The sequence below is a fragment of the Amblyraja radiata genome, chromosome 7 (assembly GCF_010909765.2).
Source record: "Amblyraja radiata isolate CabotCenter1 chromosome 7, sAmbRad1.1.pri, whole genome shotgun sequence".
NCBI classification, from domain to species: domain Eukaryota; kingdom Metazoa; phylum Chordata; class Chondrichthyes; order Rajiformes; family Rajidae; genus Amblyraja; species Amblyraja radiata.
Window position 1 is genome coordinate 44,381,789 of NC_045962.1, and position 27,229 is coordinate 44,409,017.

General features: G+C 45.4%; 1 protein-coding gene across 2 annotated transcripts in view; it reads right to left on the reverse strand.

Annotated features, from left to right (window-relative positions):
- Nucleotides 1–22,292, reverse strand: part of nrp2 (neuropilin 2) — a 92,111-nt gene extending 69,819 nt beyond the window's left edge. The window contains exons 1-2 of one of the 2 annotated variants that reach the window (XM_033024352.1): nucleotides 21,421–22,288; nucleotides 1,028–1,208 (exon numbers count right to left, since the gene is read on the reverse strand). In XM_033024352.1, the coding sequence (XP_032880243.1) occupies nucleotides 1,028–1,208; nucleotides 21,421–21,499 (260 nt within the window). In that variant the 5' untranslated portion in view covers nucleotides 21,500–22,288. Of the gene's footprint in view, nucleotides 1–1,027; nucleotides 1,209–21,420 lie in introns of both variants that reach the window. The other variant, XM_033024353.1, reaches the window with a different exon arrangement.
- Nucleotides 22,293–27,229: the final 4,937 nt, after the last annotated feature.

The following is a 27,229-nucleotide window of genomic DNA, read 5'->3' on the forward strand; positions in this document are numbered from 1 at the left end:
CTGTATGTGGTATGTACCTTTGTTAGGTTCCTAAACATGGGCTCAATAAATTGATATGTTATTTGTGTCCCCTTCATGACCCCCGGCAAAGCCCCAAACGACCCCCATAGGACCCCCAGGTTAAGAACCACTGCTTTAATGGCTATAGCACCATCAAAATCTACAGTGGAGACTCCCTTGGTTCTTGGTTCTTGGTTTCTTGGTCCTCCAAAATATTCCAAATGGAATTTAAACTGGAGGTGGTGGAGGGAGGACTTAAGCCAGAAAGGGTTATTGGGAAGAAAGAGCCACTTTAAATTTAGTTGCATCTGGTTGGGTAACTATAGTACGGTAGAGATTATTCCATGCTTTAATTGTGTTTAATTAAACAAAAGAGAGGGAAGTTGCTTAAAGGGCTTACGGGAATCTGGGTGATAGTTAACCAATAGAGGTGGGGGTGTCAAGAACAAGAAGAGAGAAGAATGAGAGGCAGCCCTTCCTGATGTGAAAATGTGAAGCTGTTGGGTCTAGGGGTTAACTGACAATGTCAATGCCCAAAACCAGGTCCACCAAGTCGATGCCAACTATCATCCACCCATTTACACTTGTACTACATGAATCCCATGTTTTATACTCCCCACATTCTCCATCAACCTACCCCACATGCTCCCATTCACCTACATACGAGGAGCAATTACAGCAGCCAATTGACTATCATTGGGACTTGGGTAGAAACTGAAGCAGCTGGAGGAAACTCGTGTATCCACAGGGAGAACGTGCAAAGTCCACCCAGGCAGCTCCAGAGATGAAGATCAAACCCAGGTCTCCCCCACTGTGAGGCAGCAGCTTTACCAGCTGCACTACAGTGCCATCCGGGTGTTTCAATGAAAGCATTCTACTCATTGAGAACTCAGTTTGCCAACATATCAACAGAAGTATTTATAAACAGACACAAAATTCACACACAATTATTCTGGAAACAAAGAGAGACATTCACATTACATTTATTGTGCACAGCACATTAAACAGCATTGGTTAGCGCAGTTACCTGCAGTCATGCTTTTCCAGTTCAAAGTGGGGGTTAAAGTTCAGCAGGATTTTCTGATGGTTCTCGGGGGCTCGGACGACCCACTCACACCTCTGGTGCGGTGTATAGTCATGAGGGTATCCTGGCGAGGTGATGTAACCCGCTTCCCTCGCATTCAGCTGCTTTCCACAAGGATCGTTCCCTTCAAGAGAAACAACAATGAGCATTCTCACCATCAGGGCTTGGATGGGACAAACATAACCATCATAATCAGGCTCTTTCATCATTCGTTTTCACCTGCCGACCAAACTGAGGAGAGGGGATGTTCAGGGTTGGGGGTAGGAGGAGGAGGGAGCACTGCAAATGGAGACGCAAGAGATTGCAGATGCTGGATTCTGGAGCAAAAAATCAGAGTCTCACAGTCATGAAGTTATACAGCATATAAAGTGGCCCTTCGGCCCAACTCGTGCATGCCAACCAAGATTCTATCTGAGTTAATCATGGGTCAGGAGTTATGAGGCCAAGGCAGGAGAATGGGGTTAGGAGGGAGAGATAAATCAGCCATGTTTGAATGGCAGAACAGATGTGATGGGCTGAATGGCCTAATTCGGTCCCATTCACGTAATATAATAATATATAATAATATATCTTTTATTGTCATTGCACGTCAGTGCAACGAGATTTAGTGTGCAGCTCCACTGATGTACAAGAAAGGTAAATAAATACAATACATAAACTTTAATACAACACACTTATGGCCTTAATCGCATTTACCATGTTTGGCCCATATCCCTCTCAATCTTTCCTATCCATGTGCCTGTCCAAATGTCTTTTAAAGATAATTTAGATGTCTTTTAAACACCTCAACTACTTCCTCTGGCAGCTCGTTCAATACACCATCCTGAAGAAGGGTTCCAACCCAAAACATCAACTGTCCATTCTCTCCAGAGACCAAATGTGACCCATTGTATTCCTACAGCACTTTATATTTTACTGAAATAAATAGACTTGAAGATTGATGTATAGAAACCCTTGCTCTGGGTTTTTTTGTATTTCTTGTACATACTGTTTTGTGCATAAAGTGTACTTTTGAAATAATAAAATAAATTGGAAACAGCAAAGTCCCCTCCAGAGATTTGATTGTAAAATGTTGGTGGCAGAACTGAGGGAATCTTTTCTATATATTACACTACGACAACACCTCAAGACTTGGTGTGAAATTATTTGAGACGTCCTGAGGCCATTAAGGGTGTTAGGTAAGTCAAAGGCTTATTAAAGATGAAGTCAACAAGGTTGAAGTGTCAAGGGTGGAAGAATGAGAGGAAGCAGCTTTTATGAGCAGCACAGTGACTGACAATTGACGACCTGTCTTGCTGTAGAGTTTGCTTCCAGCAAATGAGTTGGTGGAAGACTAGAGACGTAGTGGGAACCAACACACAAATATATCTCCCAATGGTCACACTAAGTCACCGTTGACACAGGGGAATCTGTACGGAGGCGCAGACACAGACGTGATGAGAGTAGAGACATCAGTCTCTCCCACAACAAAGGGACTTTAAAGGTGGATTGGGGAAAAAAACTTCCTGTTTGAGTGAAAGACCAGGACTAAATATTTCTTTGCAGGCTTACCTCAACAAAAGGTTTTCTTTTCAGCACAGTTCATGCTGAATGAGCCCCTGTGTTCACCTCTGTAAATGCTAATCCTTTCAGTGTGGGTCGGGTCTCTGCCTGTGTCAATGTTAACACCTCATTATTCATTAGCAGGCCTGCTGCAGCCTGTGTAAAGGTCACCCTCTTGGTGTTCCTTAAAGGGCATGTTGTCTTGGCAACGTCTCCTTTACAAGACACCGCGCCACGCTTTAACATGTGAGGGCAGTGACAGTGTGACAATATCACTGTCCAGCCAACAGCTTCTCCTCTTTACACCTCTCTACAGATCTGTCTCTTTGCCCTCATGTGAAAGCAAAATTAAGGGTGCAGATGCTGGAAATCGGAAATAAAAACAGAGAATGCTGAAGGACTCAGCCGGTCAGGAAGCATCTGTGGAGAGAGGAACTGTCCGGTTGATGCTCTTTCATTATTCCTCTGATGATCTTTCATAATTCCTTGGGCATTCCTATACATTAAAGGCATTACATCTTTATCATGGTAGATAAAAATGCTGGAGAAACTCAGCGGGTGAGGCAGCATCTATGGAGCGAAGGAATAGGTGACATTTCGGGTCGAGACCCCTCTTCAGTCTGAAGAAAGGTCTCGACCCGAAACATCACCTATTCCTTCGCTGAGGAGTTTTGGCCCGGGCGCCGGACTTTGCAAGCGACGTCGCGCGCAAAGTCCAGCACCCCATCCAATTCATGAACCGATGATCGACCATGAGAAGGAGGGGTGGTGGTGTCGGTGGTAAGTGAAGGTCCGAAGATCGGACAGCTGGCCGGGCTGCCAACTGACGGGGCCACGGGCGAGGAGCTGCTGCTGCACTCCATGAGCTGCACTACGTCGGGACAGGTGAGGTGGGGACAGACGCGGTGCTCCGACCCGACAGTCCCCTCATCCGAGTAGTAGCAGTCAAATACGGGACAAGGGCAGTCCCGTATGGGACAAATCAATTTAGCCCAATATACGGGATGTCCCGGCTAACTCGGGACAGTTGGCAACCCTAGTGGGGAGACAAAATTCTGCTTCGTGTAGGATTAGTGTGCATGACTGGTGGATGGTCGGCACGGGCCCGGTGGGCCAAATGGCCTGTTTCTGTGCTGTACCACTGTAGAGAAGAGTAGGGGATCTCACTCCAGCAAAGAAACAGAAAATGCTAGAAATACTCAGCAGGTCAGGCAGCAGGTTTAGACTTTAGAGGTAAAGTGTGGAAAGTAGGCCCCACCCACTGAGCCCATGCCGACCAGCAATCACTCGTACAATAGTTCTATGTGATCCCACTTTCGCATCCTACATACGAGGGGCTATTTACAGGAAACAATTAACCTGCACGTCTTTGGAGAGAGCTACAAGCTAATCGTTCAGGTCTCTAAACTTTCATTTGTTAAATGGGCTGTCTTTCCACAGTTGCAGCCTGATCCACTAAGTGTTGCCAGGGTTTTAATTTTTATTTCAGGTTTCCATTATCAGCAGATTTTACTTTTTGAGTTCGTTCCCATTACTCACACGCACATCCACCCATACTGCCCACACACATACACACACATGTATGTACACATTCACACACACACGTATACACAAACGTACACACACACACACACACACACAATGTGAAATTCTATGAACAAGCATCAGGAAAGAATTGAACCTCAAAAAGGTGCTTTGGAGTGCTGAGTGCTAAATGCATCATTTAATTGAAGATCAGGTGAAAAGATGTGAATGCAGGAGATTTGCTTGACTTATCATGTCTTACTGATATTTTTGTTTAAAAATTAAAGTGACTATGAAGCTTGCCCCTAGTACGCCCTCCTGCCCCTATCTGGGCTATGGGTTGGGCAACATGACAGGAATGTCTTGACTTAATGACCTCACTGAAGAACTCTACCTGCTGTAGTCATGCATGCAACCCCATCTTTATTACCAGACTCCTGCTATAAAGAGTTTGATTCAAATAATACCTCTCACCACATAGGACATGATAACATATTTCACACCAAATGAAATAGTTTCACTGATGTGAAAATGTGAAGGAGAGCAGCTAATTTCATGGTTATCATCAAACTGAGAACACTTAAGGAGGCAATGAGCCTAAAATGTCCTGGCCAGAACATACACATTGAATGACCCGATAAACTTCTAACCCGAAATGTCACCCATCCTTTTTCTCCGGAGATGTTACCTGATCAACTGCGTTACTCCAGCATTTTGTGTCTATCTTCAGACTAACCAATAACTATCATTGCCGAATAACTACTAGGAAACTTGAGTTTCAATGTGGGATAATTATATTATTCATATGTGAAATAGAGACACTGAATATTTCCAAAGGGTATTTCACAAGCAGCACACCCTGGAAGCTAACAATTCTGACATTGCATCACTCCCTCATCACATCACACCTGGTTAAACACACAAGGCTCGATTGAATATTTTGAACCCACACATCTCTTGGCAAAAGCTAAAGATCGTACCACTCACTATTTGGCGGCTTGGATGCTGGCATTGAGTGTGAAAAATGCAAATGGTCTATCCCTTATCTCAAGAGTGGGAAAAGGCCAGCATAAACGCAAGGCAAAATAAAAAAGATTCGAAGAAAGACTTATTCAAAGGCACATTGTTTCCGGAATCTCTTGGATCAATATGATAACGTTTTATTTGTGATGCTGATAACAGTGCATAACCTTGCTGAATGCAAACCAGCATATCTCGGCATCAGCTTCATGGATAAGGGAGTCTAGTGATGACAGGAAGCATTTATGTGCTAAACAGCAGTCCTTTAAACAGAGAAAGGCCTCCTGTCCTTAGTGAGCTTTCCTGATGTAGAGATTAATTTACTGCAGTCTGCAGAGTGGGCAGAAATCGAGCTCGTGAGGGGGAGCGACACCATCAGGTTATTAACACTGCCTGCGTTTCCCTGAGCCCTGACCTGCTTCTGCAGCCTTGTCCTACTATTCCCCGCAACCAATATTCAGCTCAACAAACCAACTAAAGAGTGTAGGAAGCAACTGCAGATGCTGGTTTAAAAACTGAAGATAGTCACAAAAAGTTGGAGTAATTCATCGGGACAGGCAGCATCTCTGGAGAGAAGGAATGGGTGACGTTTTGGGTCGAGATCCAAAGAGGAGGGGCAGCACAATGGCGCAGCTAGTAGACCTGCTGCCCCACAGCTCCAGTAAGGGCAAGTTCGATCCTGACCTTGGCTGCAGTCTACGTGAATTTGCACATCCTTGCGAGTTTCCTTATATCTTCCAGTTTCTCTCCCACCTCCAAAAGACGTGGGGTGGGGAGGGGAGGGGGGGGAGGGGAGGTAAGGAAGGGTATCAGCTGTTCGATAGACTGATGCAATCTGCCCCTAGTATGTGGGAGAGGGGTAAAATCTGGAAAAAACTAGTGGAGAAGTCCGGAAACTAAAATACGGTTAGTATGTGGTCTGGCATTGATGGGCCGAAGGGCCTGTTTCCGTACTGCATGAATCAATGAGAGGATTAGACTCGTGCACTACCACTGATTGATTAGCTGGATTGGAACACAATTCTCCTCAGCTTCTTCCATTGGGAGCACCCCAAATATACTCTTGACTCACTTTCCTGCCCACATTGCCTCCTAGCCAGCCATTGGGGAAGGGGTGACTTCATTCCTCAGAAGTGACAGGATGGCATTGCAGGGGAAGTGGAAAGCAACCCGGTGACACTGACTGCACACCAAGTGCATCCCATGAGCTGTCAAAATGTGTAGGGAGGAACTGCAGATGCTAGTTTGCACCGAAGATAGACACAAAATGCTGGAGTAAACTCAGCAGGGCAGGCAGCAGAGATGTCCCGCTGAGTTACTCCAGCATTTTGTGTCTCATGAGCTGTCAGCTCTTTATGTCACAGGGCTGTATAAGTACAAGTCTCTCCATCCTCTGTCTCTCCATTTCTAATTATCCTGCATGAGTTCTCCCCATCACAGCAAAGGGCAGGGGAAGATCTCCCTCTGAACCGTGTTCATGGATGAATGATAAAGAAAGATAGCATCACATTAAGCGTGATTTGTGACACTTTATAGATGGATATTGCAAACAAAATCATTGGTTTGATTTTACGATTCATCAAAATGACGACCATAAATATTTTTTTTTAGCTGAAATATTGCCGAGGCAGCACATTCGCATCATGTGACCGCATGGCCGCACATCTGGAAAACCCATCTGTTTGGAAGCTCCACAAAGGAAGCTCGGCCTCTAGTGCTCCACTAGTCAGGTACCATAGCTGCTGCTCATAACTCAGTGGCAGCGCAGACATCAGCGGCCCGCAGCCCTGGGACCTCCTCCCGGAAGGTGGAGGGGGGGTACCAGGAGCCTGTGGAGCGTCAGGCTGAGGGGTTCCTGACACAAAGACGCCACTCCCCCCTGCCCACCTGCACTGGGCTTGGAGGATTCATCTGCTTAATCGCATCCCGCTGCTCTTTCCCCGCACCTCTGTGACTCTGTCCATTGTGAGCTTTTGCACAGTCCCCTACTGTTAAACTACTATGAAATCTCCGTCCACTGCCATTTCAGAGTGCATTTAACATTGAAACAATTGCATTTTCTTATGATAGACACAAAATGCTGGAATAACAGCGGGTCAGGCAGCATCTCTGGAGAACAGGAATAGGTGATGTTTCAGGTCGAGAGCCTTCATCAGACATTGGATTTTCTTATCTTGCCCTTGTCTGAAATCTGTGACTTCTGGTTATCAACCCTCCTCCCAGTGGAATTGTTTCATCCTATGGTCGTCATCAAAACCCCTCCCAGTTTTTGAAAGCAACTATCAAGTCTCCAATTACCGCGAGCCCCCTGCTATTATGGTCTCTCCGGGATACTGATGGTCCAGGGAGAAGAATACGATTGGGGAGCAGATGGTAGCGTTCCAGCGACCCGTGTTCCATCCTGATCTCGGGCGCTGTCTGTGCAGAGTTTGCATGTTCTCCCTGTGATCACAGGGGTGTGGGTTTCCTCCAGTTTCCTCACACATTATCATTAATTGGGAACATAAGAAACTGCAGATGCTGGAATATTGTATAAAGCACGATGTGCTGACTAGCTCAGTCGGGCAGGCACCATCTTATTTTCAACTGGAGGCTGTAGAATGGCCCGACCCAAAAAGTCCATTGCCTCTAAAACTTTGTGGTAAATTAATTGAATTGTGTAAATTGCCCCTTGTGAGTGGGAGGGGGTGGGGGGGGGAGTTAATGGGAATGAGGGGAGAATAACTAGGGATTAGCACAGTGTCAGTGTGTGGTTGACAGTCGCTGGGTACTCTGTGGGTTGATGGCTTATTTCCATGCTGTTTCTCACTATGTCTCAAGCCTTGTTCTCCCCACCATGTGCAGAGCTTACGTTGCCTTTAAACCATCAACAGTCCCGCACATGTTATTTACTCCCCAGGAACTCACTGTAAAATGCCTGCAAAACATGTCTGAGTTCAGCTGTTCCATTGCTGGTGGTGGAAGATTTGACTAAGATATATAAATGGTTTCAGATGACTGGCTTGTGGTATCCTCTGCTACTCTCTCACGCTTGAAAGAAAGGGATACGGTGCATTGTTGCTGAAGGAGTGGGTAAAGATCTTGTCCCAGCGAACATGCACATTCAACTTTTAATTTAATTTAGATTAGTTTAGTTTAGTTTAGTTTAGAGATACAACGCGGAAACAGGCCCTTCGGCCCGCCGAGTCCATGCTGTCCAGTGACATCCGCACACTAATACTATCCTCACACTCGGGACAATTTACAACTTTACCAAGCCAATTAACCTACAAACCTGTACATCTTTGGAGTGTTGGAGGAAACCGGAGCTCCTGGAGAAAGCCCAGGTCACAGGGAGAACGTACAAACTCTGTACAGACAGCACCCGTTGTCAGGATCAAACCTGGGTCGCTGGCACAGTAAGGCAGGAACTCTACTGCTGTGCCATCATGCCGCTCTCATGAACTCAACCCTATTGAGAGGGAGGAAAGTTTGGTGCGGTTTGTGCAGGTGTAATTGCTCAAAGTAAAGTAATGCTATTGAAATGATAGGTGACCAGAGGGTTGATGATATTAGGCGAGCAGGGTGGTATAGGAAGGGAGAGGGACTTCCAAAACATAGAGCTAGGTTGATTGAAAGAACAGTAGGTTCAAGCGTTGGAAAGAAAGGTTGTTAATAATGAAAAAAGACACAAAGTACTGGAGTAACTCGGCAGGTCAGGTAGTACCTCTGGAGAACATAGATAGATGACATTTTAGGTCGGGAACTTACTTCAGACTGAAGAAGGTTCACCCCGAAACATCACCTATCCATGTTCTTCAGAGGTTACTGCCCGACCCGTCAAATTACTCCAGCACTTTGTGTCTATTTCTGTAAACCAGCATCTGCAGTTCATTGTTTGTTTCTACTGGTGGTTAATAATGATTGGTTAAAGGGGCAATAATGTGCCTGGCATCTAGTTCTCATTTTGCAATCCTATTCTATTGAGTGGTTTGCAGTCATTTGTAAACCAACTGGGTTGGTTAAAACAAACGTTAAAACAACACAATGAGAAGGGGTGATTTCTGGAATGAAGCAAGTTGCAATGGTGAATAAGGCAGGCAAAGATGGAAAGATGCTTGCTCATCCAACAAGAACTTCTCCCGCACTGGTAGATTCATTAACCTCAGGAAAAGACTGTTGCTTTGGGAATGCAAAAACATTTTGGAAAGAAATTACCAAAAAAAACATGGAAATTACAATTTAAGAAGCTGAGCAAAGGTATGCCGATATTTTCCAATAAATCAAAATGAATGAGAGGAGATGAGGTGACAATAATCATTCAATGACAGGGAAATTGGATAAATAGTGGGGAAAGGAAAAAGAAAATGTTAACTAATGGGAAGTGAGTGAGTGAGACTTTGGTTTCAAAGAGCCAGATTGGGAACGTGGGCCAAAAAGTCTCTAAGACTTTGACAGTATTGCATGAAAATAAGGGGCAGAAGAATGCCACTTGGTTCATCTAGGTCTCTGGGTGCTACCTGATTCATGCTTCCTGGGAATCATTGGCCAAACACCTTCTCAGATCTCACCTACCTCGACACACTGCACTGCCCTTCACTCTGGAGAAGTGAAAAAAGCTGGGAAAATCCCTTGGCATATAAGGGAACGCAAACTCCAAAATATTCCTTCCCAGACAGTCTGAGTACATTTAATCATCAACAACACATTTCCGACTGTTGAGTAATTCATGTGGGACTTCCCTATGTTAAACCCCAATGCCAAGGAATATCGGTGGGCTACTTGACCTAAGAGCAGGCAGGAGAAGCCAATTCCTGGCTCGTTCTCCTCATTTGAGGTGGAAGACAGCACCGGCCTCAACAGAGTGAGTGGAGCCATTCCGGGGTGATCTTAGGAGTGTGTCACACACTCACAGGGGAGCCCAGATGGGAGTGAGAGGGCGATTTAAGTTGGCGATCGGCAAGTGAGTGCTTTGATGCAGTTTCCCAACCTGAATCTGGACCGACATCACACGGGCCACAAACAGACTGCAGCAGCTGTTGGAATGAAGTATGTTTTTTTTTACATTTTCCTTGGGAAGGTCCTGTAGAATCATTTGATTTCTTGCCAGCTCTGCAGACACACACTGGCCTTCTATCAGCAGCCTTGTCACTGCTCTCTCTCATCCCCCCCTCTCACCCACAACAAGGCTCTCACACACGCTGTGCCACCCCACGCCCCATCTCTGCCTCATGTTCCTCTGCTGGAAGTGGGAGGGAAGGGTTCCAAGAAACCACAGAAGGAAAATAAACTGGAAAGACCAGGAGGAAATACCTGCATAGTTACAGAGAGCAGGACTGAATGGAAAGGCCTGTGAGAGGGATTTGACTGTGATACAGCGGCTATATTGTCAGTTTAGTCATCTTAAAGTGGGGAACCAACAATCCAACGACCTGAATACAAAAAAAGGGTCTTGCACCAGGGGCGGAAATCCAGGGGGGGGGGGGAGGACACGCCCCCCCCCCCCCCCCCGCTTCGAGAGGTGGGGGACAACAGTCCCCCCCATGTTTTGTAATCCGGACTGTCAGGTGCCTTCTAAGGGCTGAATCGGCCCGTTCGCGGGGCCTTTCAGCGCCGACGCGGCTTAAAATCAAACTGCTGCATTGAGGCGATCGAGGCTCCCGATGTTGAAGCCCCCGCCGGCCGATGAAAGACCCCGTGAACGGGCCGATTCAAGCCCCACGATTCAGGGCGGACGAAGCTGCTGTTGCTGGAGTTCGGAGTCGGTCACCAACCAGGTCAGCTCCCGATGTTACCGTCCACAGGGCCCACGGATGAAGCCTAGCGTGTGTGTGCGCATGCGCGCGCGTGGCCGCCAAGAAATTGTGAGCCTCGCATGTTTTGATAGCAATTTCTGTGCCTGCTCGACACGAAATGTCACCCATTCCTTCGCTCCAGAGATGCTGCCTGTCCCACTGAGTTACTCCAGCTTTTTGTGTCTACCTTCGACCTGAATTCAAATTCAGCGGCACAGTTTGAACTTGGTTAATACTGCGGAATGTTGTGAAAACTCATCATTAGTAATGATGGCTGTAAACCAACCGTCTAGTTGTAAAAAAAAACCCACCTGCTTTTCTAAAATACTTGAACAATCTGGCCTACAGGTAGGTCTAGATCTCAACCACATGGCTGGCTCTGCAATGATGGAGGAGGACATTAAGCTCACGTGGAATTTGGAAATGGGCAATAAACAGTGTCCCGGCTTGTGTTGTCCAGATGCTGTAAATTGAATTAACAAATTAAAAATAAATCTTCAGCCTCCTCAGCCGTGGTTTGGCTTTCTCATTGCGTGGATGCTCCCAGCTGGGATTTTGAAGTGCTGACACCTGTGGGGAAGGCTCCTGAGGAATCACTTAACTGGCCCAAAGGAAACTCTCCGCACTCAGTGCTTTCCAAAGGGGTTACAGGAAAGCCTTAGAGACAGTGTCAGCTGCGGCCTAGTCACAGCACCCCTGAGCCAGAAGGCAGTGGGTTCAAATTCCAAATTGGAGAACCGGTACCAAGGTGTCACCTTTCAGACAACATATTAACCTCAGCCACCAACTGCCCCCTTAAGCTGAATATAACAGAGCCAGCAGGATAATTGGGGAGATCCCTTGGGTAAACTGGCCTCAATTTGTCCCTCGGCCAAAGCCATTTAAACAGATGATCAAGTCATTGCCATTGTTGGAGTCTTCATAGTAATCCACAATTACCTTAAGGATTGAAGTGGGTGTCTACCTGATTCAAGTGGTTCTCAACTAGTGTGGTGCGTGAGATAGGATTTACTATTAAGAGGATGTCAAGATTCAAGATTCAAGAGAGTTTATTGTCATGTGGCCCAGATAGGACAATTAAATTCTTGCTTTGCTTCAGCACAACAGAATATTGTAGGCATAAATAAATACAGAACACATCAGTGTGTCCATATACCATTGAATATATATATACACACATAAATAAGCAGATAAAGTACAATAGGCTATTAAAGTTCAGATTTTTGTTTGAGTTGAGTTTAACAGTCTGATGGCTGTGGGGAAGAAGCTGTTCCTGAACCTGGATGTTGCAGATTTCAGGCTCCTGTACCTCCTACCTGAAGGCAGCGGAGAGATGAGTGTGTGGCCAGGATGGTGTGGATCCTTGATTATGCTGGCAGCCTTTTTGAGGCAGCGACTGTGATAGTTCCCCTCGATGGTAGGGAGGTCAGAGCTGATGATGGACTGGGCAGTGTTTACCACTTTTTGCAGTCTTTTCCGCTCCTGGGCGTACAAGTTGCCGAACCAAGCCACGATGTAACCGGTCAGCATGCTCTCTACTGTAGAAGTTCGAGAGAGTAGTCCTTGACATACCGACTCTCCGTAATCTTCTCAGGAAGTAGAGGCGTAGATGTGCTTTCTTTATAATTGCATCTGGGACCAGGAGAGATCTTCGGAAATATGCACGCCCAGGAATTTGAAGCTCTTGATCCTTTCCACCATCGACCCGATAATATAAACGGGACTGTGGGTCCCCATCCTACCCCTTCCAAAGTCCATAATCAGTTCCTTGGTTTTGCTGGTGTTGAGAGCCAGGTTACTGTGTTGGCATCATTTGGTCAATCGGTCGATCTCACCAATACTCTGACTCGTCTCCATAAGTGATACGTCCCACAACAGTGGTGTCGTCGGCGAACTTGATGATGGAGTTCGCACTATGACCGGCTATGCAGAACGGGGAACAATAGAACAGTGGATGGAGGAGGGAAAGTAACTTGATCTGTGCAACAGTGTATCAGAGAGCAGTTGTTGACTTTTGAAGCGAGGGGGAATGATGGTCTTCCTCCATCCTCCAATGATGGCCATCTGCCAGGACCAGTGAGCATAAATATGGAGACGCCATCAATTGTAGATGCTGGAATCTTGAGCACAAAGCAAACTACTTGGGAAACTCAATGAATCAGACAGCATCTGTGGAGGGAAATGGACAGACAACATTTTGGGTTGGGTTTCTTCTTCATTTTCCTCCACTGATAATGTCTGACACACTGAATTCCTCCAGCAATTTTGTTGTCTGAGGTTCAAGGTTCAATGATCTACAGTCGCTTGTGTCTCCATTACTGATCCACTTTGGCATCTGCTAAAAGTGGCCTCTTTGAAGAGAAGTAGCCTCCTCTCTCAAATGGGAGTTATGTGAGATGCCCTTTCACAGAGCCCCTGCTGTGACCAGCTTTCTGGTCTTTCTCCCCTCCAGTCTGAAGAAGGGTCTCAACCCAAAACATTGCCTAAACATTTCCTGAGTTCCTCCAGCGCTTTGTTTTTTTTCTCTAGCTGAATACAAACATAGGCATCATCTCAAAAATGAAAGGAAGAAATCTGCTATATTTTACTCACAACACAGAAATTTTCACTGACCAAATTTAACTCAGGGGTGAGATCAAGTCTGTCAGTTCAGAAAGATATCTTTTGTTCCACAATATCCAGAGGCAATACTACTGCTTTTTGATGGTGCCAAGCGTATTCAACACTGCAGTTGATCTTGGGTAACCTTGTGTACACTCCATACCCACTACCAAATAACATGTCAGGGCCTGAAGGGGTTTGCTCCGATGCCTATACTGTTTATACTCAAAGGATAACATTTCCCTTATCTATTGTAACTGGTCAGCAATCTCTGAAACAAGTCTAAGTGACCTGCTTGTCATCATGGTCAGCACAGACATTATGGGCCGAAGGGCCTGTCCCTGTGCTGTATGTTCTATGCTATGTTCCATGACCCCAATCTTTTCAACTGGGCAACAACAGACATCATTGGACAGAGGAGGCCATTCAGCCCTTCTATTTTGTTCTGCTGTTCAATTAGGTCAGGCTGATCTGTTTCCCATCTCCATTCAGCTGGATGCAGGTTTGCAGCCCATCATACATTTACCAAGAAATTGACTTATTTTTGAAGTTCTCATCTGAACTGCAGCCTCGACAGTGGTTCAGAGGCAGTGATCTCTCCCTTTTCCTTGCTATTGGCATGATGTTCCAATATTTGAGAGCTTCTCAAACTCTCAGTTTTTCTTCTTGCAAGCTGCAGGTTTGTGTAATCCTTGTGGAGTTGTTAACAATGTGGTCCATTTCATGAAACTCTCCCCACAATCATTTGCTGAGCTTACATGCATTTATACTGTGCCAGTCACAAACCCAGGGCGATCCCAACATGGGATCCCAACAGGCAGTGCAGTGATTTAAAATGCAATCGCTGTCATAGCATGACTAATGTGTGTGCAGCAGGCTCCCACAAACACCAATCTAATCATATGTTTTAATAATGTTGGAAGAAGAGTAATTTAGTCACAGAGATATGCAGCACAGAAGTAGTTCTGTCAGACCACCGTGTCCACACTGATTATCAACCACCATTTATACTGGTCCTGTTTTTTTCTCTCCACAGATTCCCATCACCTCTCCCCAGATTCTACCAATTCACTAAGGCCAAATCACAGCAGCCAATTGACCTACCAAGTGCATGTCTTTGTGCTTGGAAACTGGAGTAGCCGGGGAGAACTGGACACAATCGCAGGGAGAACGTGCAAACTCCACACGGACAGGACCTGAGGTCAGGATTGAAACTATGTATCTGGTGCTGCGATGCAGCGGCTCTACCATCTGCACCTCTCTGCTACCTTTACTCGAAAATGAATATCAACCGGGACACTTGGGAGTATTCATTTGCTTCTCTTCAAAATAGTGCCATTGCATCTCCTGAGAGATAGGACATTATTTTAGCACTTGCTCCAAAGTACAGTCCTCGGTCAGAAAGTGGTGGATGCAGTCCCTTCACCAAAAGCTTGGGGAGAAAATCTAGGCTGGCATTCCAGAGTTGTGTGTAGCACCGGAGAACCAGCCAATGCATACGGAACAGGGACAGGGCAGTTCCTCAAGGGGGCGCCTGCTGCATCCAGTTGTGTGAGGAAGTTGGTTGACCAGAGGATGTTTATAGGGGATGCTGACTGGGAAGATGCAAGGAAATGGGTCTGGCAAGGAGTCCTGGGACCACAGAAGGAACTTCCCATTTTCAAACGAGCCGATTACAGTTTTAAAAAAAGAAAACAAGCTTCCGATTTGAACCTCGCCAGTGGTCACTCCTGTCTTGCCCACCACCGAATGACATCAGCCGCATTAGGCTATCACTTCTCAGTGTGTCTATCCGTGGGGAGAGGGGAAGAAGAGGAGGAAATGCTGTAATTGGAATTAGACAGTTTATAAGAAACTGATTACAGCTCATTTGTTCAGGATCTGTTATTAACCAGCTTTCTGAGTCATTTGAATTTAAGACTAGAGTTATCAGAGTCATGGATGTTGTTACCATATTTAAATGTGTTCAGCCCTCATCAGCTATGCTGTGGGCGCACAGTCTAAAGCAAGTTATTTTGTTTTCTTGAAAACACCGTTTGACGTTTAGGTGTTAGGGGAGTTGGGTGCATCAATAGAACTGTTAAAATCATGCATTATTATGTACAGACCCTGTTTTTTTAAATTATTTCCTCCTCATAGAAGGATCTAGTGTCCTTCATTTGATGCACAACCCAGCAGTCACATCCCAAACTGACCACTTGGCCTGATGTGTGAAAGTCTCACAACAATCAAAAACCTCCACTCCACCCACGTTAAAGCTGCCCGTATGATCGACAACCCACCCTCCCACCTGAAGCACCTACTCCCAACCTCCACCATCTCCCATCATCAGTACGCTACAGGTATTAGTGCACAACAGCTATGACAGCTTGCCAAGACTTACACAGTAGCACCTCCCAAACTACGACCGGCTCGTTTATGGAGGCAGGGAGCACAGGCTTGTGGAAACACTGTAAATCCCTTGTTCCATTCAGAGACACGAGTGTTTTATTGTCATATGCCCCAGATAGAATAATGAAAATCTTACTCTTACTTGCAGCAGCACAACAGAATATGTAAACATAGTGTACTGAAAACAACATAATAAACGAGAGGAAAAAAAGTTCAGTGTGTGTATATATACACGTACTCACAAATACACACACACACACACATATATATTATATATATATATATACACACATACACACATTCACACATACGTACACCCAAAACCCCCCAAAAAACAAACAATAATTGTGCAATAATACATAATAATAATAATACAATGTAAATTGAACATCTATCCATGACTCTGATAACTCTAGTCTGCATTCATATACTCTGCTAATGGCAACAGGTACACAATGCTCTCAAATCAATGCCATGGAAAGGGGTTCACACTGTTCGTGGGAGCTTGTTATGTACAACTGAGCTGTTGTCTTTCCCTCAATCTTAACAGTGGCTACATTTCCAAAGCACTTCACTGACTTTGAGAACGTACTGGGTTTCTGAAAGGTGTAACATAAATGCAGTCCTCAGTTCCTGCGTGTTTATTTGCAGGGCAGTGAAAAGTACAGTAGCTGCAATTGGTACACAAACACTTCACAGATCTTGGTGCTAACAGTGGATGGGACGGAGGCTTATTTTGACAGACAAAGGTTGAAATGCACTCTGCCATGACTCATGTATTGAGACAGAGCTGCCAACTAATGACTGTCTCCGACCAAAATATCCCATGAAACTCTAAACATTCCTTTGTAAACTAAACACATTCCTAAAAAGGTAGGGAAACATATAATTGTTGGTGTGGAAATAGCGTGAGGGGAAAATTCTCTTTCACTTATTTTATTCGCAGCTAAATTGCATGAGGAGAAAAACTGACAGCACTGTCCCACTGAGTGCACACCGCTGCAAGCAAGGCAATCCTAACATAGGAGGCCATTCAACCCATCAACTATATTAGCCACTGCAAAAATCCAATCAATCTCATTTGGACACTTATTTTATTTAACTACTATCTACCTCTCTGATAACCCTCGAACTATCCTTGATCGGACTTTGCTGGCTTTACCTTGCACTTAACTTTCTTCCATTATATGTATCCATGTAAATGGATTGATTGTAATTGTGTATTGTCTTTCTGCTGACTGGTTAGCATGCAACAAAAGCTTTTCACTGTACCTCGGTACACGTGACAATAAACTAAACTCAACTATTCTGTTCTCTCTCAAGAGAGAGATCCAGTTATAGTCCATGCAATAGGGTGAATTTAGTTTGAGAAGAGTGACGATGTAGTGACTATAGACCATTAACGAGTTGGATGTTTGGCGGGGCAGGGACAAGGTATGAGGGGATAACCAGATGTCCCACTGAACTCCTGGGGGAAAACTGCCTGTATGCTGAGTTAACATGGTGTCATTTAGGGTCTATGGGATGAGAACTTGGGAATACGAGGGAGCCTACAGAAGTACAATGACTGAGTGATGCTTACATGATAACGAAGCTGATGCAACTCATCCATTAACTAAGAAATACATTCTCAAGAAGCTTAACAGTCACATGGAATGTGTAAGAGCCAGCTTGGATCACCAAGTTCCAGGCACAGACAGTAAACATTCTTCATTTAGTATTTCAGGATATCTGTAAACTGAACTTTGTGAAATAGTAAGAAAAATCTTCAAGGGGATTGGGACCATACCATTACTGATGATGACATTTGCAAGTTTCAACCATTATGAGTTTCCAGAGGCACAAGGGACATTTTTGAGACATGCTTAAATCTTGCTTTGAATACAGGCAATTCATCATGACACACATTCTACAAGTACAGGTACCTGTACATGGTACCAGTTCTACTGATGCAACCCATGGCCATATAACTATTCCACAGGTGAAGCCACTGAATTCCAGTAGCTGCAGACTAGAACAGAGAATAGTACAGCATAGGAGCAAACCTTACGGCCCACAGTGCCTGTGCTGAACATGATACCGTATCGCACCAGCTTCTCGTTGTCACCCAACGTTGTCGTCCTTTATCATCGTAACTTTTTTGCGTATCTTTCATTCATTGTTCTTTATCTCTCTACATCATTGTTTATATATCTCTCGTTTCCCTTTCCTGTGACTTACATGTGAGAAGGGTCTCGACCCAAAACGTCACCCATTCCTTCTCTCCAGAGATGCTGAGTTACTCCAGCTTTTTGTGTCTATTTACCATCTTAAACTCATCACTACTGCCTGCATATGGACTATATCCCCCCATTCCCGGCATATTTAGGTATCTAAATGCCTTTTATACACCACTATTATATCTACTTGCACCACCATCCCCGGCAGCGTGATCCAAGTACCCACCACCCCCTTTAATACTGTAAAATACTTGTTCTGCACTTCTTTAAATGTTTCCCTTCTCACCTTAGTTTTGCCCTCTAATATTTGACAATTCCATGCTGTCAAAAAGATTCTATGCCTCTCATAATGTCTTCCTGATACTTATACCTAATGCCCCAAAGAATGAAAACAAGCATACCATATGCTTCTTTACCGATCCACCTAATTGTGTTGCTACTTTCAGGGAGCAATCGGCTTGGACCCGAAATTCCCTCCATATATCAATGCCATTCAGTCCTGTATCCTTTCTCCTTATATTTGACTTCCCAAAGTGCAAAATCTCGCACTTGCCCAATTTAAACTCCATGTGCCATTTCTCCGCTCATATCTATAACTAGATTTCTTGCTAGTGTATGATGTTAAATTGGTCTCAGCTCCTATGGAGCTGGTGTGCTATATTTGGTCTTTCCACCCTGTTACCAGAGAGAGAGAAATCAGTAATTATTTTAACTCCAATGACTGCTACTGGCTTTGGTTTCCAGTTGAAGTGCTTCTATTAATTAATTTGACTGCAATCACTGATCTCAGTCCTATCACATACACTGCAGCTTTCGAAACCCAGCTTCAAACCTGACGTCTGGTTCTGCCAGTGTGGGGTTTGCCTATCTAAAAGTTTTTCCCTGTGACCGCCTGCGTTTGCTCTGGGTGCTCCGGTTTTCTCCCAAAGATGCATTGATTGGTAGGTTAATTGGCCCTGGTGTTAGGTAGGTGGTAAGAAAGCTGAGGTGGCAGGAGTTATTGGGAATATGAGCAGGAACATGGAATTGGTGTTGGGTTGTTGTAGATCGGTACATGTGAGTGAATTGTTGACTCTATAACAATATCTACCTCCCTCCAATGTGTAGGAAGGAGCTGCAGATGCAGGTTTAAACTGAAGATTGACATAAAAGGATGGTGGAACTCAGCAGGTCAGACCTATTCTTTTCCTCCAGAGATGCTGTCTGACCCATTGAGTTAGGCCAGCCGTTTGTGTCTAGCCCCCTCCAACACGTCATATCTTTCCACAGAATCGCCCTGACCTGTTGAGTATTTCCAGTGTTTTTCTCCATGTATTTCCAGCATCTGCAGCTTCTTAGTACATTTCATCCACCATATCCATCTCCAGCAAGACCACCGTGTCTCCCCGTCCCATACATACTGTATCCACCAGCTTCAAGTACTCTCTACCCGTCCCTGTTGAAACACCCACAGTGGACCCGACAGGGCCGTTTCAGGGAAAACAGACCCAGCAACAACAACCTGCTGCCTTCCCTGTAGAATGTGAAGATGTCAGACATAATCCCACCTCACAAATTGTCTTAAAGGGAATTCGCTTTCCCACCGCTGCTTTGAACCTATCTCCGCAAGCGTCTGAACCCATGTACCCAGTTTACAGTGGCATCGGGGGCCCGTGTAAATACTGGAGAGGGCGCCTCAGCGGGGTCGCAGTGTGGTGCTTTGGTAACTTTTATGTCCAAACTGTCCCGTGCTCAGCGTGAAGGCTGCTTATGGAAAGTGAAGGATAGACACAAAATAATGGGGTTACTCCGCGGGACAGGCAGCATCTCTGGAGAGAAGGAATGGGCGAGGTTTCGGGTCGAGACCCTTCCTAAGTGAACGCTCGTCCAGTGGCTCCGGTTTGTGAGCTAAACCACGGCGTCCTCGCTGCCTAGGGATTCCCCAAATTCCTCCTCCCGGCGCCGGTGCTGGTGAACCGCAGCAGCTCGCCACATGAGGGGAAGGAGCGGCTGGGACGTGAGCGGGTTTTATTTTTCGCATCAAGACGCAGATGGAAGCTGCGCAGAAATGGAAAACAGACTGAGACCGATGTGGACAGCGGCTAGTGGGGCTGGAGCCGGGCGGTCAGTCACTCCCGCGGCCGGAGTCTGGAGCCTGGAGCCGGTCGCTGCCGCATGGAGCCAGCCCGGGCGAGTAGTCACTCACTCCCCTCGGCCGGAGCTCCTCTGGGGTTTACGGAACGGCCAGTCAGTCCCCCGGCCGGTGGTTTCGGAAGGGGCGCTGCTGCATTAGAATTGGAGCGGGTGGGCTCGGTGGGGCTGCCGGTGAGATGGCATCAGTCCGGGGGATTTCCGTCCAACCGCAGTCGGCTGAGCGACTCTCTATCCCGGTTATATTACTACTCCTGGAGAGTGAGTAGATACAACATTACCCGGTAGACCGGAGTAACAGGTATCTGCGCGAAGTGGGAGCGAGCGCTGTGAAACCAAGCAGAGAGAGAGACCCCGGTCACCGGGCTCCGGCTGACGGGAGACGCGGGGAGGGAGGGAGGGAGAACCTCTCACTTGTACGTGACGGAGGTACAGATTGAGCGAGTGGAGAGAGCAGATTGTGTGTGTGTGTGTGCAGCAGAGAGAGAAAGGACGGAGAAACCAAGGCAGATCGACAGTGTTCCTTCCACACAGGAACACGGGCAGAGCAAGGCTGGTTTGAAGGAGCGGGTTCCAATCTTTCCTACCACAATCCTATCTTCCTCTCTATCCAGACCCAGAATAAAATTCTGCTGAATTGACCCCCACCCGATTAATAGCGGCTCCGATTACGCCTCTCTCCCTCTCTCTACCTGTAGAAGCAACCGAGAGGCAGCGGCGGCCGTGAAACAGTTACACGCACTCCCCGGCTCCCCACCAGAGATCTGGTTGTTTTTATGGGCTTGAAGAGCGATGTAACTTCGTGTCTTATCCCCCTTTTTTATGTTTTCTCGCTCCTTAAAAAAAAAACCCTTTTATTTAATCCAGATGTTTTATTAACACCCGCCAGATTCCACATCTGCCACCGGTCTCTCCGAGGTCGGCAGGCAGGGAAAAGAAACGTTTCCACAGTTAAAAAATATAACGTGGCGTTGGTACAAAGTCCCATTAAAACGCCCCGAATGGTGCGATCCACAGATAACGAAATCTTACTGATTTAGGAATGATTAAGATTGCACAGAAGGAAAGCTATTACAACAGCAACAGCAGTCATCCACCCGGAGACTTGGAAAGTTTGAAGGGATTGTATTCTTACCATTCTGCTCAGCTCCAAGTTTGAGAAAACAACAGCAAGTGATCCACAGGAGAGCTGCCGAACCCGCACTCCCGTACATCTTCTCTCCGCGCCCGTTCCCCGGAGGGTTCCTTTGGGTTGTTTTTTTTAATTGTAAATTCCACTTCAGACAGACCCCAGGCGTGATCAAGTCCCGTTATATTCCGTGCGTTCCCAAGCTGTGTCTTGTCCCACTAGGAGGTGTGCGATGTCCCCGTGTGTGTGTCTCTCTCTCTCACAACACACACTCACTCACAGAGGCTTCTATCACGCTTGATACTCCACTCTACAATCTCTCTATATCTCTTCAAAAACAATTACAGAACGAAAAAAATATGCCCTCTTCTCTTTAAGCATGGGTTGGTGTCACTTCCTCTGTTAGCTGATTTGAAGGTTTCCTGTCTCTCTCTCTCTGCCTCCGTGTTACATCCTTGGAGATGTTGTAACACTGAATGAGACGCGGTCCGAACAAGAAGCAAATCTCTCGGCGATACAGGGGAAGAGAGATACGGAGAGTGGCGTTAGGTCGGCGATGATACCGGCGATTGCACCTTTGTAAGAGTCCTCAAACAATGTCCCGCCCACACAAGCCCCCCTTAAAACTTAGCTCCGTGCCAATATAGACCTAAGTTGAGAGAGGGAGTAGCCCTTCTTATTTTTAAAGTGCGGCCCACCACTTTAGTGTTTCTTGGGATGTGTTAAAAAAAGATCTGTCGCCTTTGAGCTCCTGTTCCAGTCTGCGCGCTCTCTCCCTCTCTCTCTCGCCTCTTTCCTTCCCTTGGACTGCTCTACACGAATGAGGAGGGCGAAGGCATAAAAACGGAGACTATCGCATTACACACACATACACACACACACGCCCTCCCAGAGCCACGATTTAAGCGAGCCAGACTTTCAGCGTAAGACGCGCTCCGGGTCACACACGCATACACCCACTGTAAGTTTTCACACGTTGCCCTATTTAAAAATCCTGATCCAAATCTTTAATAAAGGCATTTTCCTCCCTCTAGCAAAACAATCAGCCGTGCAAACTGATGAGTTTGCGCAACAATTTAATTGCTGGGATGTGTATGTTCGCAAATATTCATGTGCTGCTGTGTTTTTTCTATCACAATAACAGACTCATGACTAATAAAAGACATAAGAATTATTTGATTCACAAGGCGGGAGAGTCACGAAGGAATGATCTGAGGAAACCGCCACTTTCCAGAGCAATCTTTATCGTGTTCGAGTGTACATCGCGAATTCTTCCCCCCTTCAAGGCGCACCAGTAATTTAGCAGTTACATCGGGTTGTGTTACAAATGCAAGTGAACTGTAAACAACACGCGCTTACACCTTATACATTAGGCGGGCTATGGGGAGGGATATTCTCTAATGTGTGAATCTTTATACATTCTCACCACGTGTGTGTTCTCAATGTATATCAGTATATATGCAGTTTCGCGCACTCAGTCTACCTTCACTCGCTACATATACCCTTGGTCATCAATATTTTCCGCCATATACTCCCCACTCATCATGTATGATGTACGTTGTTCATTCTATCATTAATTATACATTGCGGCTCACAATATAAATTCTAGGTTCCAGCTTCACATATCCCCACCAAAGCGTCCTTGCTCGCTAATTATATACACTCATACATATTATCTTTCACCTCTACATGCAGGACGGTCACAATATATCCCCACAATATCTGCAATGATCATCGTTTATACATTGCATTATCCGTGGACCGTTAATCCCTGCATGTTTGTATCCACCGTATATTTTCACGTTTCATTCTCACACTACACACATATTCTACACCCATCATATATATCCGCACATGACACTATCGCCACTGGATATGTTAGCACTGCATATAAAGTCACTTTCTATATTTCCCCGCACGATAGATTAGCAACCCCTCACAGTGTCCTCTATCCCCACATATAGTGTGGCACTCTTTCTGTAAGATCTACATTCTTGCCCACACTCCACTATATGCCCCCCCCCCATCTCATCTATTCTCAGCCTCGTTATGTATATTCACCCCCGCATACATCATTTCTCACCCATTGTATAGCAGACACACGTTTTTCACTGCATTGTGCGCCAAACAATCCCACTGTACATTAAATCCCGCGCTCTACACATCTTCCCTCATTTTCCCATTATATTTATCCTAGCTGACGATTGGCATAGTCTCCAACTCACGTTCTTGCTCGCCACAACTGAATTATCGTCGCTCGCTGTGTATATATTTTCCAGTTATTCCCCTCCACCGTATCCCCAACTCTCTCTGGCTATTCATATATATTCCCGTGTATGCTCGTTCGTATAATAACAAATCCCGCATCTCCTTACACATCCTACATTATCTGTCGCTATATATGTATGTTCTCTCTCCCTGATCTGATGGACTTTACACAGGACACTGGAGTCCACGTTATATGAGGGCCCCGTGTTATAGCCGTGTTATGTTGCGGCTGTGGAGACCGCATGCCTGCCCATCCTGTCCCTCTCTCGGCGAGGAAGGAGGGGCGCCGCAGGCTCCGGAGAAACCAAGAAGCGAATCACACTCTCGGACAGCCAATGCGGATCGCATCTCTAGATATGCCCAGCAGTTTTTATTTAAATCTCGGGGCGGGGTGGACTTGAGGAAAGTAGATTGGGACCGGTGCGCGACGTCAAGGCACACATTCACATCTGTGTTGCAAGAGGAGAGCGCACAGCGGGAGATCCCAACGCAAAGAGCTTTCCTCTATCAGGGCCGGGGAATTAACCAGCCCTAGGAATCCAGATAACAGCCGACAGTCTCTCTCCCCCGGATTGCACAAATACTCCCCAAGGCATTGTAATACGCACGCCAACCTGTTTAATACAACATCCTACTCCCGCTGACTGACTGCTCCGAGCGGCGGCGCATTCTGCCGCTGTAACGGGTTACTTATCCTCCGTTTCTGTCCACTCTCAAGCCCAGGGGATACTGGCTGGACCAGGTGGCATTTCAACTACGCTCTCACACCGACGCGCCCTCTGAAAGGTTGGGCTTCAGAGTTCACTGACTTAAGAAGATATCGGTTATTAACAACCACCGATGCTGTGTTTAAGGCGAAATATTTGTGTGAATTATGCCTGGGTCCTCTGTGACACAACCTGGTTATACATGGGCAATAACAGCTTGAGACACGCGGGCCATTTTATTGTGCTGAAACACGCTGGGATAATTAGATAAAACACTTTGATGTACTTGGGTATAACACAGTCGGAATTAATATTCTATTATTCTTGGGTCGTAACACTTTGAGGTATCCATGATGTGACACCATGCAATATCTGGGATCTTATACTCTGTTACACCATGCGAGCTTATGGAGAGAAGGCAAGAGAATGGGGTTGAGAGGGAAGGGCGGAATGGCCTATTTCTGCTCCTATAATTTATGAACACTCTGGTGTTAACATCTTGAATTAGAAGGGAATAGTCATGAAACTGGGATTCACATGTGTGGGGGGAAAACACTGATGTACCTTTGATATAACACGGAAGGTTCTGGGGCATTTTACCATGATATACCTGGGATATAACACACTGAAATATCTGACATAACATTGAGATATACACTATATATATATATTCATGGTATATCTATTTATAAAACACCTTGATATATTTGAAACGTAACATTATGATGTGCCGAGGATATCACATTTTATATCCTTGTAACCTTCAAATCCCTTTGATATAGTACCATGATATACCCAGGGTACAACATCTTGTACTCATGATATAATAGCATAATATATCAAGGATATAATGGTCTGATATTACCTGAGATTATAGTCAAATTCAGTTTATGCCCAAGTAGGGTGAGGTACAGGTGCAATAAAAACCATGCCTGCTGCAGCAGCATCATGGCACACAGACTCAGCCAACACACAAAAACGATACATAAATCACAAATAGACACAAAATACTGGAGTAACTCAGCGGGACAAGCAGAATCTCTGGAGAGTAGGAATGGGTGACGTTTTGGGTCAAGGCTGATATACTTTGTGATATACTTGGGATAGAACACTTTACAGCATGTTAATTTGTAATTTACCGTCGTTATCATCATCAGCGGTCACTCAAAACGAGTATGACTGTCCTCTCATGGAGGAAACCTGTGCATGACTTTGTTTAACGTGGGGAGACTGGTGCACAGACAGCCACCACACAGTCCTTGACAGATCTGGATCAGAATCCAGTGGCATGGAATCCAAGACGGACGGGGACCCTTTTCTGGTGCAGCCTTCATCCGCCTTCCCAGCCGTTGTGATGCTCCACTAAAGTCAGACATCATCCTCCACCTGTTCCACCATTGAGGTCTTGGTTGGATTGATCTTTGTCAGAGACCTCCCCCTCGACCTTACCGCCCTGGGTGAACCTACCAGGAGCATAGCTCCAGATGGCATCTCTCTCAGGACCACACAAGCTTCTCCATCACGACAAGGTGACAATCCACGGAGAATGTTGTTATATTATATAACAAATATAGAATATATTATAATGTAAAATATATGTATCTACGATTTTGCACTTGATAAACCTGAGGATTTAACACTATGATGTCTCTAGGAGATATCACTGAATCTTATGGACTGTAACATCTTGGAAAACCTTGGATTGAACATAATGATGAGATGCAACTGATACAAATAACACACACACACACACACACACACACACACACACACACACACACACACACACACACACACACACACACACACACACACACACACACACACACACACACACACACACACACACACACACACACACACACACACACACACACACACACACACACACACACACACACACACACACACACACACACACACACACGTAATAATATAGAAGATACAATGACGTACCTGCACACCTGGCAGGTGATACTATTATCCTTGCTATATAATACTGTGATCCAACACCTGTAGCATAGAAAAAATATTTAAAAATATCTGAGAGGTCCATTTTATACCTGAGATATGATGCCAGACCGTTGCTGAGATATACACATTTGTCTGTAATATTAACCAATTTCATACCTGGTGTATAACAAAACGATAAAGCTAATATATGGCATTGTATGAAATTAAATATAAACAAAAAATAGGCTTTTATCTTCACTAGGTCAGTAGTCAAATGCCTCTTGTTTAGATGAGAAACAAGAATATCCATATTAGATCCTAAAGTGGCATTAAAGATGAGTTTTAAGAGGACTGTTTTGTTAGAGTGGGTTTCCTTTTATGCTCTTTTTGTCCTCCTGAAGTGAATGGCATTGGGACAGTGATGTCCCCACCCATTAATACAATGATGTTCATCACAATCAGGCCATATCCTGGCCTCACTCACTCTGTGTGCCTCGGCATTTCCTGCAGTAGCCAATAGAGAAAGGTAGGGGGAGGCAGAATTCTTCTCCCACTCTTGGGTATGTCAGGCCATTTGCAACTGCTCTGTAGGTGGCCTTTATAAATGGGACCATCGTTAAACTCACTGCATATGTGCCTTCATTTTGTGTATGTTCTCTCAGGCTGGTGTTATATTTCACCAAAGTGTATTAGTTTGGGTGTATCATAAACAATTAAAAAATGTTTAGCCTGGATATGTTAATTTTCACGATTAAATATTCTCTATACGATATACACCTGTATCCATATCAATGATTTAGATTCCTACCCCAAGAGCCCCTCACAAACCCTAACTAATAGTTAATGCACACAAAATGCTGGGAATAGATGATGGATCAAATTCTGAT